This window comes from Aedes albopictus, chromosome 2 (assembly GCF_035046485.1).
Source record: "Aedes albopictus strain Foshan chromosome 2, AalbF5, whole genome shotgun sequence".
Lineage (NCBI taxonomy): Eukaryota > Metazoa > Arthropoda > Insecta > Diptera > Culicidae > Aedes > Aedes albopictus.
In genome coordinates this window covers 187,555,784-187,579,898 of record NC_085137.1, presented here as the reverse complement: position 1 = coordinate 187,579,898, position 24,115 = coordinate 187,555,784, and the positions used below count along the sequence as shown (strand labels likewise).

General features: G+C 44.6%; 1 protein-coding gene across 1 annotated transcript; it reads right to left on the bottom strand.

The window, feature by feature from the left end:
• Nucleotides 1-6,240: 6,240 nt before the first annotated feature.
• On the bottom strand, nt 6,241-7,308 carry LOC115262910 (histone H2B-like). The gene is made up of 2 exons (XM_062847940.1): nt 7,112-7,308; nt 6,241-6,498 (listed from the first exon to the last, which is right to left on the bottom strand). Exons 1-2 carry the CDS (start codon nt 7,238-7,240, stop codon nt 6,241-6,243), a joined length of 387 nt encoding a protein of 128 aa, XP_062703924.1. The 5' UTR covers nt 7,241-7,308.
• Between the last annotated feature and the right edge of the window lie 16,807 nt (nt 7,309-24,115).

The following is a 24,115-nucleotide window of genomic DNA, read 5'->3' as shown; positions in this document are numbered from 1 at the left end:
TAATTGCAGATATGCTGTCCAGAGCTGCGTTGTCAAGCAATGACACAACGGATAGGGAGATTTATGATATAGGGTGAATGTACCAAATATAGCACTACTAAGGAAAACTATTTGTACAAAAATAACAAAAAGACCAGCGAATGTCATCAATATGTTAAAAGATAGCTAAGTTTCCACACTTTACATGAAAAATATAGAAACGGAGCCAAAACTACTTTTAGTATTTATTACAGCGTGTGCCAATGATAGGAACCCTGTACCAATTATGGTTATATTTTTTAACTTCGGTTCCTTTTCGCACTATTTGCATGCATTCCTTATGGGATTAGCCATAACTGGTACACTATGGCGAAAAAGGGTGCAAGGAAGCCGAAATTTTAAGGAAAATGATTTATTTCTACCATAATTTGAGCAAAATGTTAAGTTTAAATGAGTGCAACCATCTTTTGTGAACGTGATCTGTTGTTCACAAATTTTTCCTTGTTGGTTTACACCGTTAAAGGGTAAAAATCAACTATGGCGAATGATTGGTACTATAACCATAATTGGAACACTTACCCTATATGAAGTGCAACAGATTAACATCACTGACTTCATTCCTATCTCAGATGACAAGCTAACGCAGATTACAGCTGAATCTCGCAACGATCCAGAAATTCAAACAGTCATACACTACATCATTGACGGATGGCCGAGCAAAAATGATGTACCGGAGGCGATGAAAGTGTACTGGCCGTACCGCGATGAGTTTAGTACTCACAACGGATTAGTGTACCGGAACGACCGAATCTTGGTGCCAAGGAAGCTGAGGGGTCTAATATTGAAGAAACTGCACCAATCACACTCGGGGATCGAAGCAACGGTCAAACTAGCTCGCGATACAGTTTTTTGGCCTGGCTTGAACGATCAAATCCGTCAAACGGTTCAGAACTGCGATGTCTGTATGAAGTTTTCAGCGAATGCAGAGCGATGCAGAGTCATCAAATACCATGTTATCCGTTTCAGAAGGTAAGCATGGATTTGTTCGAGGTCGAGTTAGATGGGCGGAAGTCGTTTTACCTGATAACAGTGGATCACTTCTCGGATTATTTTGAGTTTTACGAAAACGGGTTGTCCTATCTCCAGAGGCGGCAATACCTTAGCTTTACGGTCGTAGTGATATTTTGCCTCTTGTCGGTTGCGTTGTAGCTTCTCTTTTACATCTTCTTCAATCTTGGGCTCGTACTTCTGCTCCGCCATGGGAATTCCAAAACGGGTTCGTCGATGCATCAAGCGTTGGACAGGAGAGCTGCCCACTTTGTTGGGGGTCAACGGCAAGGCCGTTGGTGGGCAGCCGCCTGGTGGGAATCTACGGTGTGGCGAGGCTGCAAGTCAAGGAGCACTGCGTCGTGGAATCCCATCCGAAGCCAGCAGAGTGACCTCCGGCTGGAACATCCCATGGAGGCCCTGAAAAAGCATATATGGACGACACGGAGGCCACCTCGAACGAAGGTCCCCTGGCGGGTGGTGATGTACAAGCGCCTGCAGGAGTGGGTCGCGAGTCACGGTGGACGATATGCGGCGAACTACCGGGAGAAGTCCGATCTTGTAACCTTCGCTGCAGTTTACAAGCTGTATCTCATATCTCGGTTTATGTATTGTTAATATCCTGAGATAATATTGTATGTAAATGTAAATATTCACACAAGAATATTTTGGATTATATTAAATTAATTAAAACCAAATAAAAGAAAAATCGAATTTCGCTAAATCTACTTTGAGTTTTATGGCAACCGATTTTGATATAGACCATCACGCCGCTTTCCGAAAAAAAATGAATTAAATCGGAAAGGCTGGCAGCACGGCAAAAAGAGACGATGTGTCGTCAAGTGAGAGCTCTCTCAAAACGGTTCGCCAATTAGGAGCTAGGGCAATTCCGAAATTCGAAGATAGCTAGGTAGCACAGTTGGATGCGATAAACTGCTCGACTCTCTCCGGGTGGCGCCAAGACCAACACCAGCAAATATGGAATGCGGCCTTAGCTACGAAGAACGTGGGTTTTGGAATAGGATCATCCGATTGCTGTATGATTGTGGCTATTCATCCCGAATAGTTGGGCAAACCTATATAAGGCTGCCCTGGCCACATGGAAGGTCTCTTGTAACCTGGATAGTGATCGAAGTTAGACGGCAGTTAAAGTTTCATCCGCGACAAAGTTATCTGTATTATACAGAAAAAGTGGTTTAGTTCACCATCAAGACTGTTACCAGTGCGCGAGTGTTAATAGCGTGACTAGTAAGGCTACTAGTTAGCCCCGGCGCTCCTAATAGTTAACGTTGAGGCCGGCAGTTTAAAGAGAGGTCGCGACACGGTCGAAAGTTTAGTCGGTACAGAGATTGCCCGCCCATTTTAGTTGACCGTGATTGCAGGGTACCGCGTGTGAACTAAATCCAAGAAAATTCCTCTCGAGTGTGCGCACGGACACTATCCAGTGGTAGCCGTTGGTCATCCGTCAATATATGACCACCACCGTGAAAGTCCTCCGTGAGAGGTGAAGCCACCAAAAGTCCGGTTAATACCGGTGAACCCCAACGAATACCCACGGCCGGTCAGGGACCGGCGAGACCCAGGAAACCCCATCCGCCGGTAGGAATCCGGCGACGTCCAGCGAATCGTCATCGACCGGTTGGGAACCGGTGGCGCCACGTGGTACCGCGTGGTGGTGATATCACACCGTCTCTTCAGCAGTGAGCAAGTGAGTCCGTTCCTCTTTTCCAACTAGTGCTTTGACAATTTCAATAAATTATTCGTAAATGATAAAATAAAATTAGCTTTCTTTGATTTTGCCTAAAATTTGCATTGCTTCTTGTGTGAGCCGAGAAATTGATTTTCAGCCTCTATTGTTCACGACGGTTGCGAAAGGTACAGGTGAGTATCCACTAGTGCGAACGTTTGCCCCTGAGATAAAGAGATAGGTGAGCTAGTTGGGGACGTGCGGACGTCCACTTTTAAGACGTGTGGACGTCACTGAAAGTATTAATCTGAGGGATCTGATCCGCAGCAAGATGACCGCTGATGCGGAGAAGGTGAGCTGAGGTGGAGCGGCGATGGGGATTTGACATTTCTTCTTCTTCTTATTTCTGGCGAGCCGACACCGTTCGGCATCAGCTCTAGTTTAACGTCCGCCTATTTCTGGTACTATGCCTAAACACGGACGGTCAGGGAGACATCCACACACACCTGACACCCTACATATCGAACCCATCAACACATGGGCCGGGACCTACGGCTTTACTTCCTATCCGAGGGAAGGCGTGATCAGATATTTTTGTCTCAGAAATACCGACGGCGTCGACTAGGATTGAACCTAGACCGACTGGGGTGAGAGGCAACCACGCTTACCACTACACCACCGACGCCGCTGATTTGACATTTCGATATGTAAACATACCAGAATGATGGCAGGGCTGGGAGCCTATTCTCCACACTGAAAAACATCTCCACAGGCCAGGGGTGTGCACACTACTTCGCACGGTGATTTTAATTTCAAATTGGAGAGATTTTTCGAATTTTCAAAAATTTGTATGAAAATCAGTAATGCATATAAAAAAATTTAAAAAACGGCAATGATCATTAAAACCAATTGTCTTTCGAAGAAAAATATGAAAAGGGGGGTTAGGTCAGACGGGAATGGTCTATTATGTCACCCAAAATCGGCTATTTTCTTCCTGTTCCAACCACTCCGCCACACTTAATAATATAAAGTCACACTTAATATACAAGGAGAAGGGAATTGGCTGGTTCGTCTCTTTCGCTTTCTTTGGAATTTTCGTGCCGTTCATATTCTTGTCATTGTGCACTGGTATATGGTCAGCCAAAATATGACAGAACCATTGAAACTTCGTTTGGTGTAATAATTTTGAGACCAGATCGAATGTCATGTAGAAATTACCACAAGCGATCAATAATTCAATTATTTATGAAACTAATTAAATATTAATTTTTAAAAATATTTAAATAATATAAATCTATAATGATTATCAAATTCATAATATGAAACGTATCATGTATATAAATAAACATACAGGGGATAGACAAAATGATCGGGACAGGCAAAATTTTCCCATCTCAAAAAAATTTCAAATAGCTGTAACTTTTCGAAATGTGCATCAAATATTCTCAAATTTTGACTGTAAGTAGATCAACTATTTGTGTATCAGTGGACAAAATTTGGAAAAGATCGAACTATTCTGCACGAAGTTATAAAGATTCTAAAAAAAGGTATAATTATACGATAGCCAACTTTGAGCTGTTATATCTCCGGATTCAATGAACCGAATGCAATGAAATTTTGACCATTTATGACTTATATAATGAGCTTTGAAACACTTTTGGCATAACTTAAAATTCCTAATACGGAAGAAAGTTATAACGATTAGATTATTTTTCTAATAAAACACTTAATTATCCAAAATTTCAACATCGTTTCAAAATTCAAGATGCTCATAATAGTTCATTTAAATTCCCTCTGATTGTCTTGAATACATATATGTTTTGAAAGAAAATAACAACATAGGCGGCAATTTATTGAAAAAGTAATGGGATGCATATTAAAAATAGATCAATTTACTTAAAAATCATAAAATCAATTAAATCGCTATAACTTTTTCTCTTGTTAATAATTTCAAGTTCAGTCAAACGTTTTTCAGAGCTAATTATATAAGTCATAAATGAACAAAATTTCATTGCATTCGGTTAATTGAATCCGGACACATAACAGCTCAAAGTTGGCTATCGGATAATTCTACCTTTTTCTAAAATGATTATAACTTCGTGCAAAATTTCCCGATCATTTCCAAATTCTGTCCACTGATACACAACTAGTTGATTAACTTACAGTCAAAATTTGAGAATATTTGATGCACTTTTCGAAAAGTTACAGCTAATTGGACATTTTTTGAAAAGTGACAATTTTGCCTGTCCCGATCATTTTGTCTATCCCCTGTATTGTTGGAAATTTCTTACCTCTTGTAGAAGGACCTTCTCCGGCGTCCCAACCGACGGTCGGTGACGCCTCAACTCTGGCCGCCTTTTTGTTGGCTCGGTAGCACCGTGCTCGCTCTGCATCGGTCTTCGGTGTTTTCGCTGGTTGCTCTTCTGTACACTGCTCCTTGATGCTTGCGAGAATTTCGCTTGTACTGCGCAACCAAATGCTGTGACATGGCACTGAAAATTCACTTTCACTTTCTCAATAAAAATATTCCACTATAATGTAGTAGGGATTCTACCAAACGCAATCAAACACTACTTGCACTGAATGGAATTTGGGGTAAATTTATATGCCGTCCACTTGCTGGTATAAGAAGTTGATGTCCGTGATAGGGAAAGCATCATTTCATTCAACACTTTCTTCATACTCAGTCATCGTAAATAAATAAATTAGTCAATGAAGGCCTCTTTCACAAGGCATTGTACAGACATTACGTAACGCTGTTGAGGAAGGAGGAGAGTTAGCGTTACGACCCATATCAAACATTTTGGGTTTTCATACAAAAATCAGCTCTAGAGGGTAGTGCATATTAGTGCACTTAAAGCAATTTGTGATAAATGGTAAATGGCGTTATTTATCAAATCGAATAAGTGGCCAAGACTATTTACAAATATTTACCGTTTTGTTTACTGGTGATTTTCTAAGAAACAAGGCAAATGCAGCAAGTTTTTGAAATTTTACCGCACCGGAATGCATGAGGGCAGCAGGGCGCAATGTAGAATCGCAACACTTGAGAAACTTGAACTTCGCTTCGAGAAGACGCGGTTAAATTTTTGCGCACTGCTTCTGACGACACATGTGGCTGGCGTAAGGGTTCGTTCAAATTTTACGTATCGCTAAAGGGGAGGAAGGGGGTCTAGCGCTGTGTTACGAGTCATGCAAAATTTCATTGCATTGCATTCAATTTTGCTAGCCTGCTTATTCTCACAGTAATGTTGACGTTTGAGCGGTGCCGACACATTTCGTGTGAGATTCAGCAGGCCAGTATACATTCGTGCAGCAATCCATTGGTCGATAGTGCCATTCCTCTGCACGCGTGATCAAACATACCTAGCCTAAAGTATCCGGTTGCGTACCATAGATGAAGGGCAAAACGATGGGAAAGTTTGCCCCCACTTTTTGGATCTATATTTCGGAATCAACTCTTACGCGGGAGGGTCGCAGTGGCCCTGAAAAGGGCCTTTTTCGGGGTGCGGGGATCGATGCCTCGTCTACTTCGAGCTTGTGTACTTGGTGACGGCCTTGGTCCCCTCGGAAACGGCATGCTTGGCCAACTCGCCGGGGAGCAGCAACCGGACGGCGGTTTGAATCTCCCGGGAGGTGATCGTCGATCGCTTTTTGTAGTGCGCCAACCGGGAGCCTTCGGCGGCGATCCGCTCGAAGATGTCGTTGACGAAGCTGTTCATGATTCTCATAGCCTTCGACGAGACACCGGTGTCCGGGTGGACTTGTTTCAGCACCTTATAGATGTAGATAGCTGGAGGGAGCTTTCGACTGAGGTATCTGGACACCTGGGAGGATTTTCGGCGTGGCAGTCGCAATTGCAATCAAACGATCAGATATTCTCCTTCATCCGACGTTTCGATGTGTATTACATCTTCTTCAGGGAATTAGGGGTGTTAATCGCTTTCGTTTTGAAAGGCTTTGTGGAAGCATAATCCGTCCGAAAAACTATTTAAAAAACGTTGGAATCGACTTCTTGAACACTAGTTATGTTTTTGCCGAATTCGGTTCGCACTTCTAACAACACTACTAACGGCCAATTTGTTTAAGTTAACTTAACTTAAACAAATTGGCCGTTAGTAGTGTTGTTAACTTAACTTAACTTAACTTAAACAAATTGGCCGTTAGTAGTGTTGTTAGAAGTGCGAACCGAATTCGGCAAAAACATAACTAGTGTTCAAGAAGTCGATTCCAACGTTTTTCGGACGGATTATGCTTCCACAAAGCCTTTCAAAACGAAAGCGATTAACACCCCTAATTCCCTGAAGAAGATGTAATACACATCGAAACGTCGGATGAAGGAGAATATCTGATCGTTTGATTGCAATTGCGACTGCCACGCCGAAAATCCTCCCAGATGTAGATAGCGTAGCTTTCCTTTCGGCGTGGCTTCTTCTTCTTCTTTTCGCCCTTGACGATGTTCTTCTGGGCCTTGCCGGCGGCGGGCGACTTCTTGGTGGCCTTTCCGCTTGCTTTTGGTGGTGCCATGTTTCGAGCTTCGACTGCTTCGGCTGGGATACGCGGGCAAAGTGATGCCTACCAGTGTGTGTGTGTGTGTATTTAGTTTTTAAGAGGGACTTTAACCTTGTGGTCATTCGTCCCTTATCCCAGGTGTCTAAAGTTGGTTGTGTAATCCGGTGGCTTCCAGGAAGGCCGTAAGCTGCTTTTCATTAGGTGCCGACAATAAATCATCGAGCGTGCTGCCCAAGTTGAAGTCCAAGCGTTCCTTTGTATATTTTCTACATTCTGTTAAAATATGGTGAACGGATAGGGGGGTTCCACAAACGGAGCAATCAGGAGGATCTTCTTTATAGAGACGGTAACTATGGGTTAGGCGGGTATGACCAATTCGTAACCGGGTTATGGCTCGGCGGAGTTTGGGGTTTCTATTATCAGACCAAGGGAGAGTGGATGGTTTAATAATGCGTAAGGTAAAATTTCGGCTATTGAACCATTCGTTGTCCCAGGATTCACGAATCCTCTCCTTAGTCCATCTTACAGCGTCAATGGATGGGATAGAAACATCCTCTGGGTTCTCGCCACGACCCACACCAGCCAGCCGGTCTGCTTCCTCGTTACCCTGGATTTCAGAGTGGCCCGGAATCCAACAGAAAGCAGCCCCATTGGCCAGTGCAAGTCCCTCGGCTTCTTGAATCCAGGGATGCTTCAAGGAGAGGGATTTCATCTCCTGGAGGCAACTGGCAGAGTCGGTGAAGATGACGGTAGGTTGATTGGGAGAGTATGAGCAAAGTTTTGTGGCTTTCATTAAGGCATAAGCTTCGGCACTAAATATGGAACAAGGAGATGGGAGAGCAGAACCGATACCTGGGAGTGTGGAGTTGCTTGTTATGCCGTATCCGACTTTACTATTAGCGACAGAGCCGTCAGTGTAGATGTGTTGATGGTTTGAGTATTTTTCGGTACGGAGTTTATGGAAATGTGGTTGGATTGTAGACGGAGGATCACCAGCTTTTACTTGTTTGAGAAGGGAGAGGTCTATTTGGGGTGGGAATTGATTCCAGGGTCTTATTATGGATCGGGGTAGAACAGCTATGGAGGGGAATTCGTGGTTTGTTAGGGATTGGAATTGTTGCTTAGCTCTATTGATCATAGGGACATCATCTCGACCACTAAGACTCAGCCATCTAGTGGCTTTGGTCATCAGGGTTGCTGTTACGTAATGAGCGAATGGCAGTTGACCGCATTCGGCCATAATAGCAGAACTGGGACTGGTGACGAATGCGCCTGAAGCCAAGCGGAAAGCTTTATTATATAAGGGACTGAGCTTCTTGTTTACCAAATCGCCACCTCTGCTATAGATGCCAACGCCGTAGAATATTTTAGGCAGCAGTCAACTGTGGACTATTTGGATTATGGATGTTCTATGTGCACACGGTAATCTGGATCCAATGACTTTGATTAGGTTGAGGCGTTTTTCGGTGGTTTTGCGGACGGTATCGAGGTGATGTCTAAACTTAAGAGTCCGGTCGAGATGAATGCCAAGGATTTTCAGAGATTGTTGGGATTTGATGGTTATATTATTTAGGGTTAGGTCTGGTAGTTTGGAAACACGTTTCAGACTGTGGCTCGTATGGGGGTAACTCTCGCTGATACCGTCCCACTATTTACACCATGTCTTCAAAAATGTTTAAGGTGGTGATTTTCTGAAAGTCCTCGACAATAAAGTAAGAAAAATGCATTTGGTTACTCAAATTGATGGACCCCCCGTTAGTTAAAGCCACAACAATTTTTACGGACCCCTCGATTTTGGTCAATTGTTGGCTCATTTAAACCGTTATAACTCAAAAGTTTCTCCAAAAACCACCTCAAAACAAAATGTTTTTGTAAAGAGGAATGATTGAGCTATTTTTTGCAGATATAAAAAGTTAGGTCGGCCATATTGATTTCGGCCGCCATCTTGAATTTATTTACAAAAACTTTTTTTTTCACCATGTTGGCAACCACCGATTTTCAAAATTTTTGCACCAGTTGAAAGCTAGGGCATCTATACACAACATATAAAAAAAATTAGAGATGTATGTTTTTCCTTTCAAAAGTTATATGCGGTTTTGTAAATCATGCCACTTTTGCGCACTGGGCAAGGCACCGGTTGTTTATATAAATGCAGCGTTATTTCACAGTGTTTACGAACAATAATTGAAACTTTGAACCCACTAATGAAAAGCTGAAAGTTTCAGCTTTTCAAAATACTATAAAAGTTTTAAAAACTATACCCGCATCATTGAGAAACAGTTGAAAACGGGAACAAACTTCCAATTTTCCTAAATTTTGCTGCAGGTGTGTTTGTGTGTGCATGCTTTACGCCTGCTCTGATGCTGTTGCGTGTCGTTAATGGTGCGCATGGAAATGTATGGAGAAAACGTGATATGATTTAAAAAAATGCAGATAACTTTTGATAGGAAAAACATACATCTCTAATTTTTTGATATGTTGTGTATAAATGCCCCAGCTTTCAATTGGTGCAAAAATTTTGAAAATCGGTGGTTGCCAACATGGTGAAAAAAAAGTTTTTGTAAATAAATTCAAGATGGCGGCCGAAATCAATATGGCCGACCTAACTTTTTATATCTGCAAAAAGTAGCTCTATCATTCCTCTTTTAAACAACATTTTGTTTTGAGGTGAATTTTGGAGAAACTTTCGAGTTATAACGGTTTAAATGAGCCAACAATTGATCAAACTCGAGGGGTCCCGTAAAAATTGTTGTGGCTTTAACTACCGGGCTGGTCCATCAATTTGAGTAACCAAATGCATTTTTCTTACTTTATTGTCGAGGACTTTCAGAAAATCACCACCTAAAACATTTTTGAAGACATGGTGTAAATAGTGGGACGGTCTCAGCGAGAGTTACCCATGGAGGAGTTGGGATTTTTCGGGCGATATGGTGAAACCGTGGTCGTCTGCCCATTGTGAAACTGCAAGTACTGCGGATTGGATTCTTTTCCGGGCTATTGATTTAATATTGTGAAAAGTGATAATGGTGATATCGTCGGCATAAACAAGTATATAAATGTTGGGCGGAATGTTGCATGCAAATGAGAAAGAGTGTGGGAGCTATCACCGAGCCTTGAGGGATACCATTTTCTTGAACTCTCACCCCGGATCGGTTAGCGCCAAGGATGACCCTGTAACTCCTGCTGTCAAGAAAGCTTTGTACGTAACGACCCATGCGACCTTTGATTCCCTATTCCTCAAGGGATTTGAGGATGGGAAAACGCCACGCGCGATCGTATGCTTTCGACAGATCAAGAGAGACAATGTCACCATGCATTCCCCTTTCCATGTGAGAGTCTATGATATCCTCAAGTTCGGTCAGATACCCATACAACCAGCCATCATATAGGATGACGCATAGGATGATAAAGTGGAGGCCTTATGTGTACATGCCTCCATTTAGGCGTACACACTTAAATCCCAAACTCCAGCTCGGTAATATTTTTTACTGAGTCTGAACTGCAAAAATAATGTTTTACCGATATATCAGTAAAATTTCACATACTTAACTGACTTCCGTAATGATTCTCACCGATCATTCTGTAAAACAAAAATTTAATACGGATCTCAGTGATCAAAATTACTGAGCAACACTGTATTTTGCAATATCTCGGTACCTCTAGTGAGATCAGTTGTATGAAATACAGAGCATTCAGTAAAAATGTCTACAATTTACCGAGTGCTCTTCAATGTATATACCGAGGTCTCAGTCCCCGACAGACCTTCGTGACGCTGGTTGAGTCCTGTTAAGTCGCCATTTGCATTAATATCAGCCGCCCAGAAACAGTGTACTTCCGCGCGTGTCTGGCAAAAATCTTCAAAAGAGTGCAATTGTGAACAAAACATGTATTCGAGAGCCAAAAAAGACAATAAAGGTAGCACTACAAGCTTACTTAAACGGCGGGTAATTATCTACAACAACAAAAATGGTTTTCTTTCCACTGTTTCAGATTTGCGACAAGGAAACAAGTTCAGTGATGAACCACACTTTACGCACCACTTTTTCAGCAATATTTAGGAATAGCAGAGCGGTGCACGAAGTTATCAGGCAATTGAACAATGATAATAGCGGCAGAATTAAACACTCAACCCAACAATTATATGAAAAAAATGCTTGAAAGAAATAAACATCAAAATTTCATTCATAATTTGTTTTCTATTACATAGTATTACATATATTTTGCTGATTCTCCCTGATTTTTTTAGGAAAACAAAAGTAAAAGCTTAAAATTTGCTGAGGTGCTCGGTAATTTAATAAAATCGATGCAATAAAAAGTTACTGATCACTCGGTATTCTCCTTACAAAGTATTCAGTAACTTTTTACCGAGCAGCTCAGTAATTTTTGACATTTTGCCACAAAATACGTAGTACCGAGCACCCGGTAAGGGGCCGTCCATATACCACGTGGACAGAAAATTCATGGTTTCTGACCCCCTCCCCCCTCCCCGTGGACAAGCGTGGACTTTTCATTGACCCCTATCCCCCTCCCCCAATGTCCACGTGGACATCCGAAAAAAAGTTTTATTTTCATATTTCTAAAATAAATGGAAAACGTGATTTTGATTTTTTTTTTAATATTGCTTTTTTTTTCTTCGTAAAAAATGTCTTTGTCTTCGTAAAAAATGTCTTCGTAAAAAATAGGAATTGAAAACTTTAATAAATAAAAATATTCTATAGCTTTACATATAATACAAACAAGTAACACAAGTTTTCAGCATTGTTTTTAATTCAGCTTAATGTTTGTGAAAGTGTGGGTTTGGTTCTTGCTCCAGTTGGTGAAAAATATTCGTCAAACGGAAAATTCTTCATTGGGTGTTTTTCGTGTAATGTCCATCGCCTAATGTTAGTGATTGTTCAATATTTAGTCTATACAGCTTCTGGTTGAAGACGGTGTTTTTTAGAATGTTTGTTCAATCTATGATTGTCTGATTGATGAGATAAAGTAATTTTAAATCTTAGATTTATGTTGAGATAAGATTAGAAGAATTTAATTCCATAAAAACAAGATTTACAGCAACTATATTTTATTGCTGAGGTTTAGACTTTAATATCTATTAGAAACATCTTTAATTTTAAAAGAACCTACAAGAAAAAGTTTTTGAGATAAGCCTGCAAACCCCTACATTTATTTTGAAACTTTGAAGTAGTTTAAAAATTTGATATGAAACTTCGAAAATTCCATACAGAACTTCGATGAAAATTTGCTGACTTAAACACCAACAATTGCATGGTCTACATTCCATTTTAAATCTCCAGAATATTCCTCGATGAAGAAAACTAAATAATAAGAAATTCTGACAATTTAAAACAAATTTGTGTGTAAGTCAATACCATGATTTTTTTTCCTTGAAGAAGTAACCTACAACTAAAAGACCATGTATGTATAATTAAATAAACTGTATGAAAGAGCTGTTGAAGAGAATCTCATCAATAATGCGACATAATTTGTTTCGTTTGTAGATTCTTGTTTCCTTATTTAAATGTCAATGTTGTCCACGTGGACATTTGACAAACCCCCACCCCCCTCTCCGTGGACAAGCGTGGACTTTTCGCTAACCCCCTCCCCCCTCCAAGCTGTCCACGTGGTATATGGACGGCCCCTAATCGAACTCAATTACCGAGGTGATAACCGAGAGCTCAGCTGTTGAGAACTCGGTAATTTGATAACCGAGCCCGGTAATGAAAATTAAGTGTGTATGTAAAATGTACGCATATCGCCTCCACTTTTACAACTTATACAACATCTTATACGATGACTGGTTGTCTGGGTAGTCGTCGGTGGATTTATCTGGGCGGAAGGCAAATTGTCTATTGTCGAGCAGACCTTTGGATTCTAAGAGGGTGATGAGTCGACGATTTACCATCTTCTCAAGAACCTTCCCGATGCAATTGAGGAGGGTTATGGGCCGGAAACTGTCAGCACTATTTTTGTTTTTGTCAGGTTTAAGGATAGGGGCGACCAAGCCTTCTTTCCAAGAAGTGGGTATACTACCATTATTCCAGATGTTGTTGAAAATTGTGAGGAGGGTTGTTTTACCAATTAGGGGAAGATTCTTGAGAAGAGGGTAACCTACTTCATCCGGGCCGGCTGAAGAGCCATGGATTCTATGAAGAGCCCATTCCAACTCTTCATAAGAAATGTCACTGTTGTAATCGGGGTTCTCATCGGAATCAAAATTAGGGGGAGTGGACTCTATGGTGCTTTTATGGGCAAGAAAGGTATCAGAATAATTGGAGGAGGAAGAGGATTTGGCAAAGTGGTCTGCAAGGTGTTCGGTGATTTCGGAGGGATTGTCGGTGATACGATTATCGATACGGAGTTTGATGGGCTGTCTGCTCTTACCTCCACTCAATTTATGTACTTTATCCCACAGTTCTTTTGATGAGGTTTCTGGTCTGATTGACGAAACAAACTTATCCCAACTATCCTGTTTGGCCTGCTGAACAACGGATCTGGCTGCATTTCTGGCAGCTTTGAATTCAGCTAGTGCTGCTGAATTCGGGCGATCTTCCTTGGGAATTCTCTGAAGAGCACGAAGTTTCTTGCGGCGGAGTTTGACTGCTGAGCGAACTTCTGGGTTCCACCATGGAACCGATTTTTTGCCTGGGGTACCTTTGGAACGAGGTACATGGTGAGTTGCTATATCGAAGATTTTTTCGATGAACTCTTCCGGAGACGATGGAGTGTTTGTGGTAAACACAGAAACAACCTCGTTTTGATAGTTCGCCCAGTCAGCCAGCTCATACCTCCATCTAGGGCGGCATGATAACACTGGAGGGGCTCGATTCAGAGAAATTACCACAGGAGGATGGTCACTACCACAGCAGTCGTTGTAGACCACCCAGGATAGCTGGGAATACAGATCATGGGAGACAATTGATAGGTCAAGAGCCGATGATGCTCCAGAGGATGGGTTGATTCTGGTATGGCTACCATCATTCAAAAGGCTTAGGCCGTAGTCATCAATGAGTTGAGCTAACATCTTTCCTCTAGAGTCATCGGACTCAGAGCCCCAAACAGTTGAGTGACCGTTAAAATCCCCCATCAAAAGAACCGGAGATGTGAATTGATCGAGGATATTAGAGAGACTAGCTTTGATTGGTTGGATTAAAGACGAGGGAGAAATGTAAATGGATATTAACGTTACTTCAACTGGGAATTCAATTTCAATGGCTATTGCAAGCAGTCCCGTATGAGCAGGAAGATTGATTCGGCGGTGGGGGATGTCATTTTTAATGGCTATTGCAGTACCAGTTCTTTCAGGGTTATCAGGGTTTTCAAGGATGTACAAGTTATAACCTTTTATAAAATTGGAGGGAATAGAATTTTCGGGAACAAGCGTTTCTTGTAAGGCTATAGCTATTGGATTGAACTTTGATATGAGTAATTGTAATTCTGCGATTCTTCCTTTCAGTCCAAAGAGATTCCATTGGATAGCAAGACAGGTTTGAGATGGTTGGGGTATTCTGGATTGACTACTTGTTGGGTTTGTTGTGTTGGCCATTGTTGGTTTGAGGGCGGAGGGAGTCGAGACGGGCGGAATCCATTATTAGGGTTTGCAGATGGTTGATAATGCCTGGGGAATAGACTGGCCCAAATGCAAAAATGTCGAAAAATTCCACGGGGCACCCTCTAGAATCGTGCCATTGGATGAGAAGAACAATCTGTGAAAGATTCAGCTCAATCGGTTGAAAACTGAGCTGGCGCAAATGAGTTGAAGGTTTGTATGGGATGTTCAGTCCAAATATATGGGAAATTGGATGACCTCCAGTCTCTCATTCAGCACGCCGGTTTGGCGAGTTCGATTTGGCTCAGAATTGAAAGAATGGTAGTTGATACCCCAAAGAACAACTTTGTAGAATATCATATCATGATAAAACTTAACTTAGTTGCGGTTTCAGACAATGACAGCAGGATGAGGACATCTTCTCCCGTTTACTCTCGGTTGTTATGTGCAGCACGTGTTTATCGGTCGTAGCTTGCGCGCTACATCATAGGCAGCTATGTAATTCTCCATTGTCTCGATACCCATCCACGTGTGTGAGCGATGGAAATGAAGGACAACATAGCCGCCTATGATGTAGTGCGCAAGTTTCGAACGAACAACACGTGCTGCATGTAATAACTGAGTGTAAACTGGGGAAGATGTCCTCATCCTGCTTTCGTTGGCTGAAACCGCAACTAAATTTAGTTTTATCGTGATATGGTCTTCTACAAAGTTGTTCATTAGGATATCAACTACGATTCTTTCAATTCTGAGCCAAATCGAACTCGCCAAACCAGTGTGGTATATGAGAGACTGGAGGTCATCCAATTTCCCATATATTTGGACTGAACATCCCATACAAACCTTCAACTCATTTGCGCCAGCTCAGTTTTCAACCGATTGAGCTGAATCTTTCACAGATTGTTCTTCTCATCCAAAGGCACGATTCTAGGGGGTGCCCCGTGAATTTTGAAAACTTTTTTTCGCGTCATACAAATGTGGGCCGGTCTACTGGGGAACTAACGAGGGGTTTGTAAATCGGAGGTGGAGGAGAGGCGTCAGTTGAATGTTGCACTTGGTCATGGTTAGCCAGGGGTTTCTTTGTAACGGGGGGATGGATTTCTGTTGTGTGTTACCAAATGCTTGGAAACAAGTGTGCAGCCCAGGACAGGGTGTCCAGGGATTTTTGTTGTAAGGCTAGGGATAGTTCTTCTTATTCTTTAAATATATGTAGGTTAGTTTTTTTTCAAAAAAATAAAGTAGATTTTGCTGTGGCACACAAAATATTTGTAAATATTAACCTAAAATATCAACTATATAAATAATTAAACAGAAAATCAAAAATAAAATATTCTCCGTGTAAATAATCATCTATGCTATAAAATACTAATCCCTCATCGTTACGTCAACTTTGACTCTCTATGGTTGTCATCACTGGTTCGCCGGATGGAGTGGAGGAGGGAGAGTTGGAAAGGAGTGAGAGAGAGGGAGGGAAGGTAGATGATGGGATTGAAAAAGAACGAGGAGAAGTGTGTGAACCTTGAAGCAAAGCGGATCGCTGTTAGCTCCGTCCGAAGAAAAAACCAAAGTTCCGAAGAACGTGGACAGCCGAATAGAGTGAGTGCCTGTTCCCCGAAGACTATCCTAGGACGCGTGGACCATTAGGGGCGATCCGGAGTACGAGGTCCGAGTCGGAGGACGCCATTTGACGTATTGGATTTGGGACCTCCTGGTACCCACGGCCACGCCGAGATACACCTCGTGGACGGACATCAGGCAGACGACATACGGCGAGTTCCGGGCTGGTGGTTCCTGTGCGTGACGCCAATTGCCAGCCCACACGCCGCGAGTAGCTCTGGCCACAGTCTTTGCGGTGAGGGTCAAGTACCCAAAATCCTATGCGCCACTACGCCGCGAGCGAGCCCGGGAACGTCGTGTTTCGGCCTGACTACGGATCAAGCTTCCCGATACCCACGTTTTGGACCACCGTTTAGACCTCCGGACACCCAGAACCAAGCCACTTTTCAAGCCTCCCGGCGCCCACGACCAAGTTGTCCATTTCGAGTCAACAACCCTGAAGAAAACCCCGAAGCGCATCACGTGGACGGACAAGTGAACGGGATTCGGCGAGTTCCGGGCTGGTGGTGCCTGCGCGTGACGCCAATTGCCAGCCCACACGCCGCGTGCAGCACTGGCCACAGTTTTGGCGGTGAGGGTCAAGTACCCAACATCCTATGAGCCACTGCGCCGTGAGCGAGCCCGGGAACGTCGAGTTTCAACCTCCCCGAACCACCCCCGCGTTTTCGACGACCGATCAAGCCTCAACATCACCGGGTAGCTTCTCCTGAACACTTCGCCCAAGCCGCCCAGTACCATCAGGGCGATAGACCTGCCAGCACCAGCCGACCTCCCCTCTCCTCCATCAGCCTGTACCACCATGGGCCCCATCAGCAGCAGAACGGCCGCAACGAGTATGCCTTCCCCTTATGTAAGTTTAAATAAATAGATGTCTAAGCTAAATTGTTGTGTCTGTGCCATTTTTTAAACTGGAAGAGGTCCGTGGATGTCCTGTGTTGGTCTGCTCTTGTTTCTCTATCGTTTGGTGTAGTTGATGTCCGCTCGAAGCAAGTAGGTGGCGACCCTGAGGTTGGAGCCCTGAGCTAGTCAATTCTTACATGTGGGATGCCGTTTGTGTTTCGGAACGCTGGACTTCTGAGGGGCAGCACTTACCTGTGTTGGGATGTCGCCACCTGTTGGTCCGGATGCTGACTGCTTGGCGCTTGAGTCGGTTTCCATTTCAGAGCCGCTGTCTTCGCCCTGAACTTGCTGGGACCGCTTCGCTCGTTTCTTATCCTTCTTCTTCTTGCTCTTCTTCTCCAGCTCCTCGATTCTCGTCGTGAGCTTGGCAATGGTGTCCATCAGCTGCTCGATCAGCTCGTCCTTCGCTTTGAGCTGTTCGGATTCCTGGGGAGTATTACGGGCGTCGACCATGTGCTGCTGTACTTTGCTGACGGAGGCGTAGGAACCACCACCAGCATTGAACTGCTTAACCGCTTCCTCGTAGCTGATTCCTTTGGTGAAGCGCAGTCGGGTGATCTCCTTTTCCCGCACGTAGACTGGGCAGGATCGGCTTGCTGGTCCATGGTTGCCTTGGCAATGCATACAGAAAGGAGCCGCTGCGCATTCACCGTCCAGATCGTGAACCTGGGAGCAGTTCCTGCAGCGTGCAGCCCCCTTGCATCGGAACTTCGAGTGTCCATAAGCGAAGCACTTGTAGCAGATCATTGGGTCGGGTACGTAGATCCGTGGCTTAACTCGCAGAGCACCTACCTTGATGGTATCTGGTACGGCTGTTCCGTTGATGGTAAGGATTAACGTTGGAGTGTTAACCGGCTTCCCATCTTGCATCCGGGTGATGCGCTTGACACCGACTATGCCGTCCTGGCTCATCCATTCAAGCAGCTCTTCCTCTGACTTCTTCTGAACTTCCCGGCAGAAGATAACACATCGCCGTTTGTTCAGAATCGGGTGCAATTCCATCTTCACTGCCGTTCCGTCGAAAAGCGTCGTCATGCGCAGCAGTTTCTTCACTTGCACCGCGTCCCGCACTCGGAGCACGTACTTCGTACCCTTCGCTTCCGTAGTCGTAGCTTCGATGTCGCCGACGAGCATCTGCACCGATTTGCCCACAATGAAGGGGCACAGTTCCTTCTCCACGTCCACCGCATACAATGACAGGATTTGCAGCTGGCCGATGCCAACGCCGCCCATCCATTCCGGAATCGTTGGTCTTCCATCCATCGCTGTGGGGGGCAGGCCAGGGTCCCACCCCGAACTCGCCGCCATCGTCACACTCACTCACAATCACCGGAAAAACACTTGACGCTTGATTTTGATTCACTCGACCGACGAAAAATAGTGTCAATAATTTTCTCCCACTAACAACACAGATGCCTTCGCCTTAAGACACTGCCACGCATCGTAAAAAACTCTCAACACTCCGAAAAAAGGTCCTTTTTCCTTCACTGAAAACGCACTGAAAGTTTGCTTGTGATTTCACACTAGGAGAACACGTCTGAACACGTCCAAAGTTCACGAAAAACTGATGATGCCTACCAGCCGGCAGGGGCTCCGCTTCTGTGCCGATCGAGTAGCAAACGAAGCTCCGCCCCTTTGGCTCGCACGTCGTACCAGTCCGTCTCGTTCGTGCCGTCCCAGTATTGGTGCAGCGCAGCGCTACGCCAGTACAAAAGCGCTTGCCACCGTTGGCCCTGCCATCAACCACGTCAAACGGACCACAACTTGTTATCGCTGCTTACTGCCCCCAGCAATGCCGCGTACGACAGGGAAGGGCCCGTCAGTTCAAAAACGACCTGGTGAAGCTGACCCGGCATAACAAGAAGTACATCGTGGCATGCGATCTGAATGCCAAACACGAAGCTTGGGGGAACCATCGGCGAAACAACAATGGCAACCTTCTGTTCGACGAGTCGCAGCTGGGATACTTCTCGGTGCACGCTCCGAACGACCCAACGTTCACTTCGTCGGGCGGTGCTCCGTCCTTTCTGGATGTTTTCCTAACCAATGCGGACGTCTCGACTCCAACAACAATCAACGACCTAAGCTCAGATCACTTGCCCGTAACCGTCCGGGTCGGTGGTGGAGCTGAGCGAAGAGAACGTCGAGTGCGGAAAGACTTTCATCGTGTCAACTGGGTGGAGTTTCAGCGAAGAGTCGACAGCGAAATCGATACCGAGGCAGCCCTGGAGACGGAGGAGGACATCGATCGAGCGGTGGCTAACTTGCAAGAGGCCATCGTAACAGCGGAGAACCATTGCGTCCCCCGAGTAGAAATTGTAAGTAAACAACTCCAACTAGATCCTTTGACCAAAAGAATAATTAGGGCCAGAAACGTATTTAGACGACAGTTCCAGCGTTCTGGAGACATGTCCAAGAAGGCTAATGTTAGGAGGTTGACTAAAATAATAGCTTCACGTGTACAAAACATCAAAAACGAAAGTTTCAACCGCGATATCTCAAAGATGAACCCAATGGACAAACCCTTCTGGAAGGTGGCTAAAGTTTTGAAATCCAAACCTCAGCAGGTTCCTCCACTTAAATGTAACGAAACGCTTCTCGTATCACCGATAGAAAAAGCAAATGCTATTGCATCGCAGTTTAGTGAGTCACACCAGATAGGCAGGCAAATTGTCAGTTCCATGGAGGGAATGGTCGCAGATACTCTGTCCACCTTGCAAAACACCCGTTGTTACGTTCCTGAAGATAAGCATATCACGACCGAGCAAGTTGCAGCGGCACTTAAGGGGTCAAAAAATATGAAAGCATCTGGCTTCGACGGTATTTTTAATCTGATTTTGAAAAACTTGAGCTTGGCAATATTATCGCGCCTTGCTAGAGTATTTAATAAATGCCTCGATTTGCACTATTTTCCTTCCAGATGGAAGCTTGCCAAAATAGTGCCAATCTTGAAGCCAGGAAAAGATCCTACTAGCCCCAAAAGCTACAGACCCATAAGCTTACTGTCGGCATTGAGTAAGTTGTTCGAGAGATTGATTCTGGATCGTATCCAAGAGCACGTCATCAGAAATAACATATTGCTACCGGAACAGTTTGGATTCCGGACAGGCCACTCAACCACACACCAATTTTACCGTGTAACTAGTATAATCAAACGTAACAAGGCGGCTAGGCCAAGGCCAAGCCCTCGTAGGTGGAAGACATCATACTTCGACGAAGAGGTATTTAGGGAAGCGCTCCGCCGTGAGCGAAACTTAATCGGTTTAGACGGCGACAAGCTGGTAGCGGTGCTCTCACGTGCGTGTGATGCGACCATGCCTGGGCGAGTCCACCCTAGAAATGGGAGGCCACCGGCTTACTGGTGGACCGACGCGATCGCGGACCTGCGCCGCGCCTGCCTACGGGCTAGGCGGCGGATGCAGCGAGCACGATCAGAGGAAGAGCGAAACGAACGGCGGGTGGTGTTCGCCGCTGCAAAAGCCGCGCTCAAGACCGAGATAAGAGCAAGCAAAAAGGCCTGCTTCGAGGGTCTCTGTCAGAATGCCAATACGAACCCGTGGGGTGATGCTTACAGGATCGTTATGGCCAAGACGAGAGGGGTGATGGCTCCTACAGAGCAATCTCCAGAGATGTTGGAGGGGATCATTGGAGGACTTTTTCCGCGTCATGATCCTAGTCCTTGGCCTCCTTTCGTAGGACAGCCGGGGACTGGGGCTGGCGATGAGGAGAGGGTCACCGATGTGGAACTTGCGGGGATAGCTAAGTCCCTTAGCGTAGGTAAGGCCCCAGGTCCGGACGGAGTTCCGAACCTGGCCTTAAAAGTAGCTATTGCAGAGGCTCCCGAGATGTTCAGGTCTGCTATGCAGAAATGCCTGGACGAGGGAGTTTTCCCAGAAGCTTGGAAGAGGCAGAGCCTGGTATTATTGCAAAAGGCGGGAAAACCACCCGGAGACCCGTCGGCATATACAGTGAGGATTCGCTCGTTGGGTCACGACTGCGCCCCGATTAGCGAATCGTGTTCGTTCGTTGGGGCAACTGACAACTGATCAAAATGCTCTAGACACACGCAAGTGACGAGAAATACGTCACGAAACACTCACATACTTGCACAAACGTTCTGTATATAGGAGCTGCGATGCAACGGCGGTCAGACGTCAAACTCGTTTTGACATTGACAGTGCTTTTTAGTTGGGGTTTGCCCCAACCAGCGAACATTCAACCATCGAGACAGCCCATCTAACGAGTCGCCAACGAACGAATCGGGACTGTAGACCAATATGCTTGATTGACACGGCGGGGAAGGTGCTCGAAAAGATCATCCTCAATAGAATGTTGCGGTTCACCGAGGGCGAAAATGGTCTTTCGAGTAACCAGTACGGCTTCCGGAAGGGTGTAAGGAGGATCCTGGAAGGGCCTCAAAATTCTGGCTTTTGCGCTAGACGACCGTTGTCGTCTGCCAGAATTCCAGATCGGTTTGCCCTGCTAGCTCGTGTCCCCAACCCTTCACGAAAATCCACCTTCAAATAACATCCCTAACAACTTTCCCAAATTTCCTTCCCAAGCAGGTATTCGTCTCCCAAAATGACCAAATTCAAAAAAAGTTTAGATTTTATTCTTAAAGTTTATTCCAAAAGAAAATGATAATTTTAGCAGTGTTTAGAAACCTGTTAAAAGTAACAATATTTATTGATTAAAATTTGATAAAAAGAACGATTTATATTTTCGCTTAAAAAGCTATTTTCATGAAATTTTGTAATTCTTGGCCAAAATCTCCTTCATACACCCTTCATCATGGCAGTCTGACTGCAAACTAACTTTCTAGTAAAGATCTTCCCTAAGTGTGACGTCACTCTGTTTATCTGTGTTATATGTACTTTTTGTGAGTAATTTGCATGCTAATATTGTTTGTTCACGTACATTCTTTTTTCTTCTTCTGGTGGTGGTAGTGCATGTTGGTGTTGGTACGGTAAAACAGTGGTGGGTACTTACAGTTTCAGCTATTGGTTCGTGGTTACCTTCAACACCAGCACAGGGTCGCCGGTCGGATGCCGACGTCAGGCGTTGCTCAACAATGGTAGACGACAGAGACGACGATGGAGAGCCGGCTGCGCCGGCGGCGACGCAATCCTGAAGGTGTTCGCTAAAACTTCTGGCACGATCGGACGACGTTTGGGCGTCGTGCTGTGCGCCGGAGAGAGGACGACGGCGAATCGAGGTTACGATTCGTGCGGGGCGCCCTCCACGTGCTCCGATGTGATACTCGTCTTCTGCGACCGACGCTTCGGTGGTGTGGGAGTGGGGTGTGATCAGGACTGCTCGAGAACCATGGAATTTTCCTCCCGGGGCGTGAGTCTGGGCGATACGCACTGGCAGTGGGAAACTTTCCCCCTACAGATCACTCGCTGAATTCTGCAACCACATGTGGGACGGGTGGTGCCAACGAGGCCGAATCCTTCATTCGATGACCACGCACTCTGAACAGGCTCTTAGTGGCGCGCAGCCACGAGGCGAAGAACCTATCCAGGGGATCGCCCGCAGTCTGATCGGTAGCACACGTACACTGATTGGCTTCGGTGTCGCGATTCTCGGACCTCCACTAAACCACCACTATAGAAATCTAGCACTACGGCGATGTAGCCCTATAGCCCCAAACTGGGCACGCGGTCACTGTCGGTGACTGGAATAAAAACCAATTAGCACCCAATAGCACCACAAACACATTTTCCCAGAATTTACCTCACGTGATTTTCTTTGGTTTCTTTATAATCTTTTCCGTTTTGCTTGACTCACATTCACTTTCCTAGCTTTAACAAAAACCTCATTAAATTACGATACACATTTTCTATGATGATTTCTTACTTTTTCTACTAGCTTCACACCGCGCAACTCACGGCTTTTAATTTACTTTTAGGGCCAAATCCACTGTGAAAATAGCTTTAAAATAGGAATTAATTTCATTTCACTTGTATTTACTTTACTTTTATATTACTTTTTACTACTTTTAATTAGGGTTCAAATTCACTGGTAATGTTTCACTTTAAAATTTCTTCCAACTTTACTGTTCGGCAGTCTGTATGGGAAAGATCGAGCTATTGCTCCGTCAGACCCTAGACCCCTATACTTTCCTAATTTTCTTTTAATTTCCGGTTTCTATTATCTTGAAAATATTTCTCTTTCCAAAATTTTCCTTTGCTTACCAGATCGATTTACTAGCTCCTCCTTTTCACACATATCACATTCTCCTCATTTAACTAATAACACCCCTGATTCGAGCACTTACTTAACGGTTGCCTACTTTGTAGGCGCACATTCCAAATAAACTAGGGATGTCTATGAAACCTCTCACGAGTCGGTTTCAAGGGGAGGTCCACCGTAGACGCTATCTTGTCGGTTACAAAAACCGCCGAGAAAGCACTCGAGCCTAAGAGGAGGGGAATTCGCTTTTGCGCTGTAGTGACTCTGGATGTAAGGAATGCGTTTAATAGCGCCAGCTGGTCTGCTATTGCCGATGCGCTCTTGCGTCTGGGGATACCGGAGTACCTGTACAAGATTCTCGGAAGTTACTTTCAGAATCGTGTACTAGTCTACGACACGGAGGTGGGTCGGAAGTGCTTTCACATAACCTCAGGAGTCGCGCAAGGTTCCATCCTGGGTCCGGTGTTATGGAATGTCATGTACGACGAGGTGTTGAGGTTAGAGTATCCAGTGGGAGTGGTGATTGTCGGATTTGCCGACGACATTACGCTCGAAGTCTACGGTGAAACGATCGAGGAGGTAACGTTGACTACCAACCACTCGATCAAGGTTGTGGAGGCGTGGATGCG

Coding starts and splice junctions, on each gene's coding strand:
- LOC115262910 (XM_062847940.1), bottom strand. CDS start 7,240: ATGGCACCACCAAAAGCAAGCGGAAAGGCCACCAAGAAGTCGCCCGCC. Junction 6,499..7,111: donor AGGAAAGCTACGCTATCTAC/ATCTGGGAGGAT, acceptor CCAGCTATCTAC/ATCTATAAGGTGCTGAAACA.